This window comes from Vanessa atalanta, chromosome 13 (genome assembly GCF_905147765.1).
Source record: "Vanessa atalanta chromosome 13, ilVanAtal1.2, whole genome shotgun sequence".
NCBI lineage: Eukaryota > Metazoa > Arthropoda > Insecta > Lepidoptera > Nymphalidae > Vanessa > Vanessa atalanta.
In genome coordinates, this window is record NC_061883.1 from 3250045 (window position 1) to 3268236 (window position 18192).

Sequence of the window (18192 nt, forward strand, 5' to 3'; positions counted from 1 at the left end):
ACTCGTTCCACGGGGCAACCACCCACGCTTGGAAGTGCAACTTTTATTAAAGACTAGTAAACGCTAAGTTTAAAACAGACTTTAACTGTAATTAACTTCGTTCAAAACTTGGAATACTTCACCGTGTACCACCTTGGTTCCACGAACCAAGGATTGATTATCGTTCGCTTAAAGTAAATATTTAATTACGCTCTGTAAAGTATTAATTAAATATTTTCATTGTGTAAATTAAATAAAGAGGTACTGTACTTTTCAAATTCAGTTCAAGATAATTTTATTGTACTAGCGGCACTATGCCAAAGAAACAATTCAATTAGATAAAATATGTTAACTCTTAATAATAGGTAAGTTTATTAAAATAGGAGCCAAATCTTATTGTGCGTATTTATTAATGTGCCTTACTTGGGCCTTTATATTTAAAGGGCTGAAAAATTTTGCTCTCAATTATATGGAGTCAATTTTATTCGACCAATTGCTAAATTGAAAGTCTGAACCGTCTGAACATCTAACATCTGAACTGTTTAATCTTGGTACATTTTTTTATGTAATCTTTTGGCGAACGAGCAAATGGGCCAAATTATGGTAGCTGGTCATCAATAACATAGGCGCTCTAAAATATAATAACCATTCCTTATATCGCCAATGTGCTACCAACATTGGTAACTAAGATGTTCCATTGTGCTTGAAGTTATGCTGGCTCACTTGGCACAGTTGGAATGTAAACAAAAACTTCAATAAAAGCAATTTCGTCATGAACTCTCCACTAATCTTCATCTTGGTTATGAATGTTGCAAGATTTTTATTAAGCATTTAGAACATGTTCATTCAAATTCGATTTAAATTTTTGTTGAGCAACAAATGTTGTTAAAATCGGACCGTGTGAACCCGATGTTATTGTAAGAACTTTTATCGACATTGCTCACATGATATTTATCATGAACTAAGACGCAACCATCATTTACATTTCAGTGAGATAGAATCGATTAATTTTTAGCGTCAAAAAATTTAAATACGATTATAGATTTTTGCTAATATTATGCCTGAAGTTGCACAAATAATTCAAAATATACGAATATCAATAAGAAATACAAACCAAAATAATTTAACTTTAAATCTTGATATTATGATGTAATAGTTTTAGTTTTGTTGTGTCCAGGTTAAAGATTTTTTTTTATGGCATAGGTTGGCGGATGAGCATATAGGCCTGATGGTATGTGGTTACCACAACACATAGACAATGGCGCTGTAAGAAATATCAACCATTCCTTACATCGCCAATGCGCCACCAACCTTTGAAACTAAAATGTTATTTCCCTTGTGCCTGTAGTAACACTGGGTCACTCACCCTTCAAACAGAAACACAACAATACTACTACTGTTGTTTGGCTGTAGAATATCTGATGAGTGGGTGGTACCTACCCAGGCTTGCACAAAGACCTACCACCAAGTAGAGATTGTACAACTAACTAATCCTAACACTTCAGTTCTCAAATTGGTGGTGCATTTGTTATATGCTGAGGAAAGATTTATATTTTACAATGTCAATTTATATGGCAGTGGTGACCACTTTTCATCAGGTGGCTTATTTGCCATTGGGCCATATACAATGACATAAAGAAAAACGTTGGCGGTTTTGTATGTTCGTGATATTCCATTAGATGGTCCATGTCAGTTTCTGAAGCATTGAGCAAAGCATTCGGCTAGCTAGACCAAGACAAAAATGATGATTCAAAATTAGCTTTCATATAAATTATTTATTTCAATACGTCAATCGTTGACCACGTGATAATTAGATTAAGGTAGATTTCAATAACTAAATATTTTGGCCTTTTCTAGAAAAATAATCGACAATTGCTTGCTTGCGGATTTGATAAATGGGAAAATTGCACCATTAGATGACGAATAGAAGTCAATTTAGTTAATACGATTGTTCAGTGTTTCAGAAGCTGGAGGTTAGTAGAATACAAATGAAAACAAATGATAAATAATATACCGGATAACATTTTGGCAGCCACTGTAATAGTTTCTCCGCCCGCCATGTCTAGTTGAGCAGCGTGTACACGTCCAAACGCACCGCTGCCTATCAGTGCGCCAAGGTGTACACGAGACCGACTGACTTCAAAGTGATCAATGCCACTATCTCCTGTCTGGAACAAATTTAATTCATTTGAATTTAATGAATTTATTGAAGCGTTTCAACGATTAACTCAAGAAGAATGTAAAAACGAAAATATAAGTAAAGAAGAATATATAAGAAAGTATAGTAAAGAGTGATATCAAATGCTCTAGATGTTTGGAAAAATGTTCTCCAGTACTTGCTAGTAGGGCTCTGTGGAGACCTTTCTGGGTAGTTACCAGCCCCTTGTCAGATATTCTATCGTCAAACATCAAATGAAACCGAACAGTTAAATATCTTACAGCTCCTGTGTCTTTTTTGTATTTTAAGATAAAAAAAAATCATTTACTTTATATTTAATCTGAAATCGGTCAAATTCCTATTCAATCTGTTATTCGATACTCGCTCATTACAAATGACATCTTTTCTTTTCATTTTTAAATACATTTCAGCGTATTCAGGATTTATTTTGAATAGCATCGAGGGATCTTTTTATTGGAACTTTAAAGGTTTCTTTTGTAATGAAGAGTTGATCTATAAAGTAATATCATACGTGTACGATTCCATTAGAATGTGATGTATTGAATATTGTATGATTTGTTATTATCTGTGAACCACAGACGAGTAACTGTCACTTTTATAATGATTATTATAGTATTGTCTTTTTAATCTTCAACATGACATTGACAGATACTCGTCATGGCGGGAAATAATGTGTTGAGAGATATAATAATTACATTGGGCGCCGTGTAAACTTAACGATTGTTATTATAAAATACAATAAGAAAACACAAGAAATATCGTTTTATTTGAGTTAAGCAAGTTCTTACATACGGGGCTGCAAAAACTCTACCTTCAGATGTAATCAATACACACTACACACACAAAATATTATAGAAAATAAAACACATTCATACACAGCTACTTTCAAAATGACATAAGTACAGGACTTCTAGAAGTATTTTTCATTTGGACCAAATATTTTATCTTTTCATCCTTATTAAGTTACGACTTCTTGGGTCGTAACGTGATTTTATTCGCTAACCGTTGTCAATACATCGTCTATCTATGGCAATAAAAATCCAAAACTTTGTAAATTCTGTAATGAGTTCTTTTCATACAAACACTACAGCTTTACTTTATTGTATAAATAAGATTTAAAAAGCCTGCCTGTAATGTACCTTTTCTCGTCTTTATTTAAGTGCATCTATATATACCTATGTATTTAATTAACGTCTGTTTGGAAACCTTTATTTTAGGAAAAATCATTGTCGTGATTATAATTTAAATTTGAAGATTATTGACGATTATATAAGTTTTAATCGGGCTCTAAAACAAAATAACTGTTTCGTCAATCAGGAATGATGCGCACAGCTGTATTCTTTCTGTTTCTCTTCATGTTAGTTCGTCTGTTCCATGTAATAGTAAATAATACTTAATTTTATCCTTGTAGATGTTTCGATAAAAGTCGCGTTTCAGTATCTAAATCAATCTCCGCCGTAGTAAAATAAATGAATGTTTTAAATTATAACTTTTATTAAATAAGATACGAAAATAATTTATTTATAATGCCTCTTGATATTAATTTAAAAGTGAAAGTACTTACTAACCGTGGAGTAGTTAATTTCAATTAAGTTTATATTCCGTATTTAATAAAGAACCGTTGTAAATTATATCAGTTTGAGAAATTTGTGTTTAAAAATAAGTTTTGATAGACATACACGAGACTATTTGCTTTAATTTCGCAACCGCTGACAAAATGAAAACGAAGCCCTAAAATATCATATTTTATAAGTAAGATACGTCTGTCAACTCTTGGATTTGATGGATATTTAGCTTATTCCCTAGAGCTCTGTATTGCGTCTTGGTTATATGAAAGGTTTCCTCATGATATTTTCCTTAATTATCAGGAAGAAAATAATCCTAAGCACCTAAGAACGTAAGACTTTACACCTTTTGGTAAGATTTTATCTTTTATAATCAACGTGTTCTACTGATGAATATAATGTATAGTATAAAGTAAGCATTACAATTGTGTAGATTGAATTATGCTAGGGCTGCTAATTCCAAAAAAATAGGATCGTGAAATCGATATCGAAACTGGAAATTCAGTTTAAAAATAGGTCGTTGACCAAAAGAGTAGTTTAGTTAAATTAATTTGTAGTAAAAATAGATAAAGTGAAATTCGAGTTATAATAATATCCCAGGCTCAGGCAGCGTGATCATTCGCGAGCATTAATTACGCGTAACGTAAGGATTGCAAAAGTGTCGCGTGAATTTTAAGATACTTGACCTTATCAGGGTTAGATTAGGTTACTATAATAACCCTAAGTGCTGCTTAAAAACTATCACGAGTTATCCTGACAGTTTTTAAACAGCGCTTATTGTATATATATACTACCAGGTAAAACCAGGTCTTCTTCTGGGAAATTAGGATAGTTGGCGAAGCATGTGCATTAATGAGGGTATATTTTATTGGAATGCTTAACAGAAAAAAAGGAAAAGGTTTTTTCTTGTAATGTTGACCTGAAAAAAACTACTAATAAATACAAAACCTAACTAGACACAGTGCGTTTTGAAGAAGGCTTTAGTATATCAAAACATTATTATATAATCAGTTACGCTGCGCAGTTTCACACGCTTTAAATTCAAATATATTAACGTGATATACATGATCTAAGATACGATATTTTAACAGTAATTGCGACTGTTTTCCCATCTTTAGACTTCTGTATACACTAAATTGAAAGAAAACTAATATATCCAATATAATAAAAATGATAATGAGATATCTGAAAATAGCTCAGTTGTGTCTTTCTTTATAAGGACATTGAACATTCCTTTTTGTAATTTCCTGTCGAATCACTAACATTTCAGAGGATAAAAAAATATATATACGGTATATTTTTGTTCAATCCGAAATAAATACAAAAGCAATTTGCTACTACATTAATTAATAGTATGAAACCTCAAATGAAGAAATGCAAAATAAAAGTTGAAAATTCGTCTAGCTTACACTTGTGTAACAACAAGGCGGCGAGCTCTTTTAAGTTTTAGAATATTATTTACTATTATTACTTACTATAGTATATGATTATTTGATTGCCTCGTTTTTCTAATAAGGCCACATATCCCGAGGTTCTGGGTTCAAAATCCAGGTCGGGCCGATAAAAATGATTATTATTGTGGCATTTAGAAATGTCTTTTCTTCCGTGCCTGGGAATGCACGTGAAGCCGTTGTTCCTGCGCCCGAACTTTTTCCTGTAGTGTCGAATATGTTCCATCGGATTATGTCTCTATTCCTATAGAGAGTGCCACTGTATTTCCGCGTACACTTGTGCACTATAATATCTCCTGCGTACTTGACTGGTCTCCCAGGAGATTTGCCACCGATACCAAAATTGGTCAAGACTACAGCAAACTCATGTAATTAATATATACATATATCCCCGCTCATCTACTTACAAAATAATTTTAAGTTATCGATTTACGAACTGAAGTAGGGTTAAAAAAACATGTTTGAAATGTTTACCAAATTTTTCAATTATTTTTTAATACCTTACTTAGTAAAGGGTTTTTCGGATCATTGGCATCCTGATTACCAGGACTCCGTTATGTTGTTGATTGGAAAATATATTAGAATATAATAGAAAATTTATTATTGTACACCAAAAGATTAAAGGAGACATACAATACAAAATAAAAAGGGACGTTGGACACCCGATTAGAACGAAGTTATTTTCCCTGTACATTATGTATTAAATAACAGACAGAATTTAATAAATTACCAGATTTTGAGAATAATTAAATTAAAAAAAAAAATTGTTATTGGAAATTCCGCGTGAAATGAAACTAATATCATAAAATAAATTCAAATAATATTATAGAAAACTGTACAAAATAGAAAGAGAGGGAGATAAAAAGAAAGAGAGGAAATGGTCGCTTTTGGTTGGAGGGGGCGTAACGCATTTTCCTTACGTGACGATTTCAGTCTGTTGACTCTACTGTAAGCAACGCAAAAGAACTTCGTTCCAAAAATACGCGGGTAATACTTAACGTATCGTTTTTTATACAAAATATGTGTTAGTAAATTTTAAACGTCTTGCATAAAGTTTACTCACAGAAAACCAAAAAAAAAAATACATCCTTACAAATTATATTTATAACATATAATTTGTACTAACACCGAACCGCCGGAATTGTTTATTTTAAGGCCGGCGAAAGTCGATCGGTTTCTTATGATCTGTCAGAAGCTATAACCGTACTTTTCGATATAATAAGGATGATCTAATTATCAAATTATTCACGTATATATTTTTTTTTATTTTATTTATAAACAGAAAGTCCACTTAGAAACAGTTTCATTCACAATAGTGCTAACAATTTTTAACTTTTTTTAATAAATTTATTATACACATGTACTCTATATAACACCAATTTAACATGTATAAAGCTGGAATGGTAATTTTTTTTTTGATCAAGCTATTTGAGCGTAAAATTCAAAAAAGCTTAATACTGTAAGCCTTAAATTAGCTTTCTAGACATATTAATGTGTATAATAAAGGGATTCGAAATTTATTTTTCCTTCGATATAAATATATCAGAATATTTTATTTAATCAAAAGAAGAAATAATATAAAAGATGAAATAATAATAATAAAGAATAAATTTTATATAATATATAAAAGTTACCTCAAATTCTTTGTGAACGTAGAGCGGACTTTCCTCCATTTGACCTCGACATGGTATTTCGCTGTTTCTGTCGATAAAAGATACTTTTGTTATAAAAATATTTGTTTTTATATTTAATTAATTAAGATAACATTCGATAGAGTTCGATGTTCTCGACGAAGTTTTAAGAGTCTTTTTTTACTTAGTTTCTTATTGTTACTAATAATACTTTTAAGAATATAATGGAACAGAAATAAATTAAGAAAATAAATCTTTCATTTTATCTTAACTTCTGTTTAATTTATTTTAAAACAACAAAATGTGACTTAAAATATATTTTGCGAACTTAATTCAGTAATACATATTTAATTAAAAAACAATACATTTTACGTTAAATAATACATAATTAGAACTCAAAAATTAAGATGAATAAAATAGATAAACAAAATAAAATCTAAACATAGCATATGTAGGCATAATAATTCTAGTATAAATTACAAATGGTACTTTATTACTTCAATGTAAAAAAAATTATAGCGCGAAGGGATTGGAATAGTTGCTACATTGAGGGCATCCCGTCACTAGCCAGTATCACACGCAACTGCTAGTTTAGGGATGTGTAGGCGTCGTGTCGATAAAATAATATCGAAAATATTTAGTGACATACCGTCGATAATATCGGCAATGAAAGGGTAAACTAGTTACGCCAACACTCTCACGTACAACAGCGTGGGGCGATAATTGAACATAAATTAGTTTAAAATATCAGTAAATAAAGTTAATTATTTAGTAAGTTCGTTATATTACTGTTACTTCAACGGGCATTTCATACAATTGTAACAAAAACTTCACAATTTTAAAGTATAGCCTATTCCAATGGCAATAGGAAAATATATAAACAAACCTTAGATTAATGTATTTCATTCAATTTACTAATAACTCAGCTATATTGTGCACTACTAGGAGTTAATGATTTATATATATTTATTTATGATATAACACAATTATACTTAACTGTTTATTTCCACTTTAATTTTACTTCCAAAATTATGATAACAGTTTCGTCGATGTTCAAAACGCCATTTTTTCGTAAATGCATAGTGAATATCATAGATTAGCTTTCGACCAATGACATCGCGTTAATTTGCTGGCTTTTCTCCTCTTAAGGATAGAATAGAGTATAGGTACCTTAATTATCGTGGCTTGAAGCAATGTAATTATTGCTTCAAGCTACTATAACAAGTTAAAATATATTATCTCTATATCAAAGGTATCATTAAAGTGATCGCTTTACTTGAAGTAATTTTATAGTTATCGATATTAATTATTATATATTGTTGATCGTCCCATCCCTATACACATGTCATAGGTCATCTTGCGCGGCCTATGTGACGTAACATTTACGTAATAATTTACCCACCGTCCGTTCACACGCATAAACCAATCACAGCTGACGTTATTATAATCTCCAAACAATTTTAAGCCTTGTTACATTTATATATGGTTTACATTAATTCGCAAAACCTAAATCATCTTGTTTCAGAGAACTTGGTTTTGCAATTGATGAGCAATTTGCTGAGTGGTTTTTGACTTTATTGTGTGCAGATTTAAAGTCTATTTGGATTATCGTGGGGTATATTTAAGCTATAATTTCTAAAGTCGACGTTAACATAAGCATAAGATATCCAATCCTTCCTGAATCTGACTTATTGCATTAGACAGGTACTTTTCCTTGTAATTTTACCTCAGAAGCTATTAGACTTCAACATAATAATTTCTTTATAGCAATGAAAGTTACGATCCGATTATATATTGGTAATCATTTATCAACAAACGAATTGTCGGATTCAATTTTCAAATGACAAGAGTAATTATAGAATACCTTGTTGGTTCTTTCTTTGAATCGACGTTTTGAAAATCTTTGGACCTATAGCTGCTCGATTCAATTGAATACTCTATCATGACAATCAAAATGTTCTTTTATGAATGAGCCCATTTGATTTTTTTTTAATTTCATTTGTAAGATGATGATCCAAGGGAAAGACGAGGTCGTGTTAACTTACAAGCTTATTCAATATCATCACTTGGTTTAAAATAACGATTTAATTTTAGCTGTTAGAATTAGAACTACGTTGCGTTGTACATTGGTAATATAAGTTTACCAATGAAACTGGTGAATAGGAGATATAATTAGTTATTATTACACGGTCTTAAAGTAGCTGTCACTCATTGGTATATATTGTTCGTAAAACTTCTCGTCGAAGTCTTATAGAAGTGTCTTACAGAATTAATTGAGCAAATGTATTGAAAATAGTTCCTTAAATAAATTAAAAGTTTAGTCTGTAAAACACTGGGATTGCAAAGGTGTGAAAAAATTAGTAATCTATTTAGTAGTGCACGTTGTTAGATTTATATTACTCGAACTATATCTGGGTATAACTGATATAAAAACATCACCGATGTTTATGTAAGATGTCGAACGAATTCTGGAACATTCTGTATATGGGAACTGAGATGGCCTAGTGGATAAGCAGGTGAATCAAAGATAGCGCGTAAAGCCGGGCGTGCGTTACTCAGTTTTCGCGAGCTTATTTTGTAATTATTTTCAGCGGTATATTTTTTTATATAAGGCCGCCGTATAAAGGTCGATACGAGTACTACGAGTATTGATAGATGTAGTGAGTTCTCTTCTATTAATCTCTACCTTTAATTATACGTTCAGTTGCTGCTTTCTGATACATACCTTCATTGAGAAGGTTCAACTCAATCTTTTGTTTTTATATTTAAATAAGTTAGGCTAGAGAATCCGCCACCTGATAGAAAGTGATCACACCGTCCATAGGAATTGGCACTTTGAGAAACATGTAAATTCCTTACAGTAAATGCTCTACAAACTTTGGGATGTAAGGTGCCATGACACTTGTACCAGTAGTCTCTCTTACTCATTCTCCAAATCAAAACACATTAATGCTAAGTATTTATGTTTTGCGGTAGAATATGTAATGAGTAAAAAAACATGACAGAGCCGAGATGGTTCAGAGGTTAGAACGAGTACAATTTAACCGATGATTGCGTATTCAAACCCAGGCAATCCTCGCTGAATTTTTAAGAGCTTAATTTGTGTTTATAATTCATCTCGTGCTTTACGGCGAAGGAAATCATCGTGAGGAAGCCTGCATGTCTCTAATTTTAATGAAATTGCTACATTTGTATCTACCTATCCGCATTGATACAACGTGCTGGAGTAGGCACTCAACAGTCTCCTTAAATGCCAGAAGAGGTCTCAGCCCAGCACTGAGTCAATTACAGGCTGTTAATTTTAGCCAAATATACACCTAAAGTAATTCTTCTGATACATTATATATAATATAACATTCATCACTACACATTCAAGTCCACACCATAATGGAACATTTCCTTTCAGCTTTTCCTGCTTACAGAATTCACTCACGAACTCATTTCGTATTTAATCATTCACTCCGTACTCGTGTGAGATGATTCGATTATAATTCCTACACCAATACAAATTACCTAAACACGTAACCTACTTTCGTAAGGTAACGGTGAGTCAGATCGCAGTTAGCAGTGATATTGTTGCCGCCTGTTACTGAATACGCGAAATTACCAAATGCGATATATCTAGATCTGTCCCATTCACTTGCCCTTTGACTTTACTCTGTACAATTCATTTAGACCAATTCAAGTTAGAAGATTATAGGCATATTCTCAACATAGCATAAAACAAAGTTACTTCCCCCCGGCCGTATGCGTAGATCTCTTAAACTACGCAACGGATTTTAATGTGTTTTACATTAATAATAAGTGAAGTGATTCGTGATCTTTATATGTATAATAACTGCATTTTATACTAGAGAAAAGTAATTTCAACATTCCTAGTCGAAAAAAAAATGATTTTTCTTTTTATACTTGTTCTGCAGTCTAAAACTAGTATATAGGCCGTTATTGTATCCACGTGAATCCGGGACGAGTAGCTTATATTATATATTACGTGGATTAAGTGCCAGAAAACCGCCAATAAACTTGTAGCTTTTTTTGGAATTGTAAATAATTGCTGTCTGACACAACAAAACTATCATATAACGTCTACACACACAAATATAAAATATTCGATGTATTTGAATATTTTTTTGTAAATGTGTATCAATTATAAATAGTGTGCCTCCACAGAAAGGCTGGTTCATATTTTGCCCAGAGGATCGGAATTGCAGTTGAGGGGGTAATGCTGCTAGCATTCTAGTTATCATTCCACGCGGTCATTATTTGTACAGTGACCATTTAAAATCCAATTAAATTTAATTAAGTTTTAATGTAAATAATACTTATTTGATGTATATTAAAAAAAAAAAACCAGTGTTCGCTCTGTGGTTGAAATTCGAACATATTGATCGTCAAATTTTTTACGAAAACAGAGATGAATTTGTTTTAAATATTTAGTATCTCTCTTATTCCTAATTTTATAGCACTAACGCTCGTCAAAGCTACCAAACAAAGATATAGAAAATCGATTTACAAACAAAAGATGAAAAATCGCTCATCGGATATTTTCGACTATATAAGAGTTAATACCTGAACCTGCAGGTGTTTCGAGTCCATTTCAATTTTAAGCAAGATTATTTATTTATTATTCCTGGTTTATTTTTTAGTAACCATCTTATATTTTGTACCACAAGCGACAGTGCGACGCATCGCGTTGGCATTCTCGGACACGGTGCGTCTGCGCAGCACTTGGCACGTATCTTGCGATCTGACCTCGATCCCACACTAAAGGGCTCATAGATGGCGTTACTGTTTCGTAATCCGTAATGATTTGCTAAATATTGTTTAAAGAGCAGATAAATCGTTTTTAATGTGAAATATCTAAGAGTAGACGAAGCTAAGTATTTCAGTTTGAGTTTACATTAGTTGTGTACACATTTATACCGAATATGTATATGAAAAAAGTTATAAGTACCATAGCTCTACCCTTTGCGAAGGACCTTCTTTTCTTAAGATAGTTAAAAGAAACAGTTCCATTTATTTTATTTTTATGTATTACATACAGGAAGGCGGACGGGCAAATGAGCTAACTGATGGTAAGTGGTCACCACCGCCCATAGACATTGACACTATAAGATAAATAATAACTGTTCCTTACATTGCACCAATGTGCCACCAACCTTGGGAATTGAGATCTTCCCTTGGGCCTGTAAGCTACACTGACGTCCTCACCTTTCAATCCAGAACACAAAAAAACGAAGTATTGCTGTTTGGCCGTACAATATGTGATGACTGGGTGATACTTAGATGGTATTGCACAAAGCCCTATCACCGAATAAATAATGAAAGTACATAATATATCAAGGTATATAGGTATCAGGATAATATGATTGTATTAATATTTTATGTTGTTAATTATTAATCAATGTTTTTCCAATTCATATTCATAGTCTTTTTGACATATACCTTAGGGTTTCAGTTATTTTCCAATTTGTGTTTATATAAAACTTAACTAAGTATAATAATTTCGATTGTATCGAAACAAACAAAAAAAAATGTCGTATAAAATAGTATCATCTTTAATCTATTCCGACCAATAAACAACATTTGACATTAAATTGACGCGATATCATTGGTCGAGAGCTCAATCTATGATATTCATAATGGATTTGCATAAAAAATGTCGACGATGGCTGTTATCAGAACTTTGGAAGTAAGATTAAAGTGGACATAAGTCGTTAAGGGGAACTGTTCGTTATATATATAAAGTCTCCATCTCTACTAGGATAAGGATTTGTTTATTCTTTTCTTAAGAAATTGCAATAAAACAATATAAAAATTATGAGGAACAAAGGTGATTCGTCGCAGACTACCCCACAATAACGGCGGCGTTCAATATTCCCGCCAACCATCGATACGACGCTTCACCAGAGCTGTCAAATTTTGTTTCCTCGTAATTTAAAAGATGGCGCTTGCGATACGCCGCCATATTTAATATTTAAAATAAAGGCAACGATCAAGTCGTTTGAATTAAGTAAGTTTTATGTTTGTTTATCTTTATTCCTTCTACGACTAGAATAGGTTATAAAGAATTTTAGTCCGTACCATTTCTTCGGATTGCCTTTTTTGTTGCTCATGTGTATTCTCATACGTTATATACTCATACAGATGTAATTATCAAATGTAATTTTAATTTTTACATGCTACATTACATTTTAAACAACATTTTTATTGACAGCCGCAGAAACAGTGCACCGGGGTAACATTAAGTGAACGTAATATTTAATGGTCTTGTTATATAATGAGGATATTTTAATACAAAAGTTGCGTTAATTAATAATTATATTATTCATTAAGGAAACGTGGATTTATGTAATTTTAGTTAGAGGAGGAAATTGTAAGTTATTAACCTGATTGTGATTCTTGACTGAGATGATGAATCTCGATGTTTTTAAACACCGATACAAAAAAAAATGTTATAGGTTTAACGTGTGTATCTGTGTGTCTTTTTGTAGCATCGTAGTTCCGAAACGGATGAGCCGATTTTTAATTAAAAAAGTGATAGCGTGTCGGTTCTCATTGGAATAGTCTCACTAGTTTATAGATTTTTTTTTAAACTAACTTTAAAGAGTTTTTTTTATTTTGAATTTGTGGGTTATAGGCAGTTTTTAATGAATTCTAACAAGATTCTCTCTGACCGAGGAAGGCTTTACGGTTATTCTTATGGAAATCATTATCTTGAATAATGGATTAAATACTCAAGCTAATTATAAATAGCGTCTAATAATTCAATTTAAAGCACAAGCTGAAATGACGTATTGGTTAGACCGCGTTAACCGAAGATTGTAGATTCAAACCCAGGTAAGCACCTACGAAATTTTTTTTATAATAATTTATCTTATGCTTGGCGTTGAAGCATTATGTATCCAACAAATCGCATTAGAGTAGCATGGTAGAATGACTCCAAACCTTTTTTACCTTTTTTCCTTAGGAGGTTTTAGCCCAGCAGTACATTTACAGGCTTTACTTTACTAAGCCCTAGCGCCTCTACTATAAAAAGTAATAACTTATAAATCAGAAATCATTTAACCAATGAAAATTTACAATTTTAAAACAACATCTTGTTTTTAATAAGTGAAATTCACAACTGGCATATGCATTTATTCCTCTCACTATTTAAATAGTTAAATGTCCGTACTTAATTACCGTTTAAGTGGTATTTAAAATGTGAAAGAACAAAGTGAATTTAATTATCAGCTCAGCTCTTAATTGAATATGTTAATGTAATCATACTAATGTTTTGAAGATGAATGTTTTGTTTGTTGATATTAAAAATTTGGTAAATATTTCACTAGTGGTAGAGCATTACATGCTTCGTTGGAGAGCTTTGGACAAACCCGTCTGGGTAAGTCACTGATCACCGATCCTACCGCCAAACAGCAATACTCTCAGTATTGCTAGGTGTGTAGGTGGGTATTGTCATGTGCCGATTTCAAGGATGAGCAAGTCAGTGAAATAATACCAAAATGGACATAACGTCTTGGTCCCAAGGTTGGTGGTGCATTGGTGATGTGTGTGGTTAATTTTTCTTATAGCGCCAATGTCTTTGGTTGGTGGTGACCATTGGTGACCATTTGCCAAATAAAATTGCGTTCAAATGTGAGCGAGCCATAAGCGACAAAATATTTTAGATCTTGCATGCGAAGATGTCTTAGGAGAAGTTAGCTAATATTTCTTACAGAATCTCAATGACTAAGTATATCAGATAACGTATTTGGCCGTGTGCCAAACGTTTTCGTAAAAGTGTTCTTGAATATACTATTTTGATTTTAATTAATTCCAATGTGCGTCAAATATATATAGTCTGTGGATTGACATTAGGTTCGAAATTGTTATTGTTTTTTTTTTAATATTTGTTTTAAATACACACACAGGATTTATTATTATTTATATAAATAATAAACGTTTATATTTTTTATAAATTTATATACCGAATAATTAAATCAGTTACAAGGTAATATGCATTATCGTGATTTGTTGCAGTCGAGTTAAACTCAGTCACTCTTAAAAACACTTTCTATTAGCTACCGGACGCGAATGAGTCATCGTTCCCTTTACATTGATTGAGACGTATCTGAAGGAGTCTGTACATATTAATACAAAGCACTCGTTCGAGAAGAATTTGAAGTAGTTAGTTTAAATCACTACTGGTGTACTATGAAGTCATTTCGAAGTGAAAGAGTCAACTGGCGCAAGTGATTTACTTTCTTTTACTTCTTATTTTAATTGTACGATTGACTTAAATATGAACAAATAAATAATTCATAACAAGTCAATATGGCTTAACGGATATAATATATCGATCATAACCAAGGATCATGCGATCAGATCCAGACAAGGAATATCCTCATAGTAATTATCTTAAGTCGGTCATATAAGGTATTAAACTTGCGTGTGCCAAATAAAATTTGGCCGTGTATATGAGCTAGCTCAGTCGTTAAATCATTATTTTAACTCCATATTGTGGTTGCAAGTCCCGGGAAAAAGTACCACTGAATTGTAAATTCAGCTTTATTTGGGTATGTTATTCATACCGCGATCGGTAAAGGAAATCGTTCTCAAGTAATCTCCTGTGTTGGATGAATATCTGTCCCATATGTATTTACTAATTTGAAGCATACGCATAAGCATACATTTACGCATTGAAGCAGCCTGGTACAATAAACTCCTAAACTTCTCTTCAAATGGAACTTAGTCCAACAGTGAGTTAATTGCCGTAATGACGATTTAAGCCGAAAGGCATAAATTTATATTATAAACATATTTTCTTTACCGATGTAAAGAGTTACTACACAACACATTAGAAAACATTTCTCACGATATTATGCATTTCGAATTTATAAAAACCGGCGCAATGCAAATTCTTTTTAATTCAAATCAGCTCTCCACCATATCAGTCAAAATAACGTAACACGCACTTTCACTCTGAGAACTTCGTGAATTCCCATCCCTCGATTACCATATAATAGAATACTATAGTTGTATTATGCAAGAGTTGTTAATTCTGTACATCATTTCCGTGCCATTGGAACATTTCCATTGAATAATTTCCATTAATTGATCTTGTTTGACCATTAGTTCTCTTATCCTCTACCTATCAACTTCGGTGGCACTTTACAAGAGCTTATTATCCGATACGACAATATTATCGGACGACGACAATTTACTCTGAAGTGTATGTAAATATAATTCGCGGTTACGTGATATAATCCAGAGATTGCTCATGTGGGTTTTAAAACCGGAAAGTACCGAGTTCAGATACCTTAAGTGTCACTCTATTAATTTATGATCATATTACATCTTAAGGCTGTGAAGAGAGACATCGTAAGGAAACCTGCATTAGTTGAAATGATTCTTACCACGGTAGTTCAATGGTGGTAAGCTTACCTATATTAGCAGAGGTTCTTGTTTTGCTTGCGATTACAGATTTGGAATATAGTGACTTAATACTTTCTTCTTCAAGCATTAAATCTTCTCAAGTGGAAAAGAGTCGTTTACCTAGTACGACATTTCCAGTCCATTTTATTACCTATTTCTAATAGCCATATTACGTAAGTGTACTGTGAAACATAATGATATAAGTCAATTAAATGTTGATACCGAATGCACGTTTTCGGCATAAACTGTTATGTCCTTACGTGTCTAGGTGCGTCCGAGCACTTTCTGCGTGAGTCATATTTACGTAACTCTCTTATTGGAGTTAAACATTCGTTAAAACAATGTGGACAGATTACGTAACCGAGCCAGTGATCCTGTTTCCTGTTACGGTTTACGATTGAAATTTCTCTCGCTGATTTATGTATATTCGAATGTCGTTATTATCTCGAACTGTCGATCAGGTGTAGGCTTCTTTGATTTGCATACATTTGTGTCTTTACTCTTGTTGTTTGTGATTTAAGATATTTAATTTTTTGTAGACGGTGTTTACATGTTATATAAAATGTATTCAACTTATAATCTGTATTCATTGGACGTTCTAATATATATATTTAGGATTTTATATCCGTCTGTCCGTTGAGGTAAGTTTTTTTAAAGGCTATATTTTTTGTAAGTTTTCTTAAAATTTAGGGCACAGAAAATTATATATAACGCGCAATAAAAATGCTACAAGTCTCTCTTTAATTTTTGGAGTCGGTATTTTATAAGTATTTAATGAAACTCAAAGAAACGAAAAAGAAAATTAAAAATAATTTACTTTTATAAAAAATATAAAGAAAAAAAAAGAATGAAACAAACGATTCAGGTCAAATAATTTGAACCTTATTTTAATCATATAAAATCACTCAAAGCTTGGGAATTTGTCATTAAGGCCGTCCATTTGGTAATTCAAACAATTATATTCCTTTAATGTTCTACGGAGAGTACAAAATGGTTTAATTTAATACATTTCTAAGCATCAATTCTTATATTAATAATTTTATGAATGGCAAAGATTGGATGGACGGATATTTGTTACTAAATCACGCCGGACTGGTTGAACAGATCTGAATGAAATTTGATATAGACAGATTATAGACCCCCACCCTACCCTCGAAACGTGGGCGAAGCCGCAGGCGGAATCTAGTTGATAATATTTTATTATAAGAATCTAAAGAGATTGTTTGTCACAAAAACCAATCACTTCGCTCGTGTTCTTTATGTTTCAGTTGAATATTTGGTTATTTCAGTACATAACATCCCTTAGGCCAGTACACTTTACTTCCTCGCTTTCATATCCAACACGACGAGATCAGATGCGTGACTAAGGCACGGTAGTGGAACACGCCTAACTATCTCAAACCGCTGCTACTGATTACATACGGTCTTTAAATTGCCCGTCCCAGGATGCGAACTCTGCACTTGTCTAGCGGCCATATAATTTAAATAGAACAACGAGTCTACTACATATACTTAAGTACACACATATACACAAGGATAGACCTTTTGCGAATCTCGCTACCTTCGTGAGGCGATCGGCCGAACTAGCTTTAAGACGCCTTGGAACCCGAATGCAGGTCAAGGGTTCCAGAAATCGTCTGCCACAAGTTCCAGCTCGTCTCGTTTGTTCAGGCGCTGAGTTACGATCAATTTGTGGACTAGTTCCGCAGTACGTTTCACGACAAATCATATAAACCAAGAATTATTAGGTGAAGAATGTCTAAAACTAAATAGCCTTCAAAATAATAAAATACTGTTATGTTTTATTGTGTTTAGTTAAACACTGATTTCCTTCTGTCATCACTGATGTGACATTCGAAAGTAGAAAACACAGAATTCTTAAACGGATCATTCCCTAAAGTACATTGTTAGCCGATGTACAACAATTTGTCACGTTTTTTCCGAGAACAAGGGCGTATGGGCTCCGCGTT

The 18192-nt window shown here is 32.5% G+C and overlaps 1 protein-coding gene across 1 annotated transcript in view; it reads right to left on the reverse strand.

The window, feature by feature from the left end:
- LOC125068130 (fibroblast growth factor receptor 3-like) overlaps positions 1-18192 on the reverse strand; it is a 140488-nt gene that overhangs the window by 6281 nt on the left and 116015 nt on the right. The window contains exons 9-10 of the mRNA XM_047677148.1: positions 6809-6875; positions 1994-2147 (exon numbers count right to left, since the gene is read on the reverse strand). Of these exons, the coding sequence (XP_047533104.1) occupies positions 1994-2147; positions 6809-6875 (221 nt within the window). The remainder of the gene's footprint in view (positions 1-1993; positions 2148-6808; positions 6876-18192) is intronic.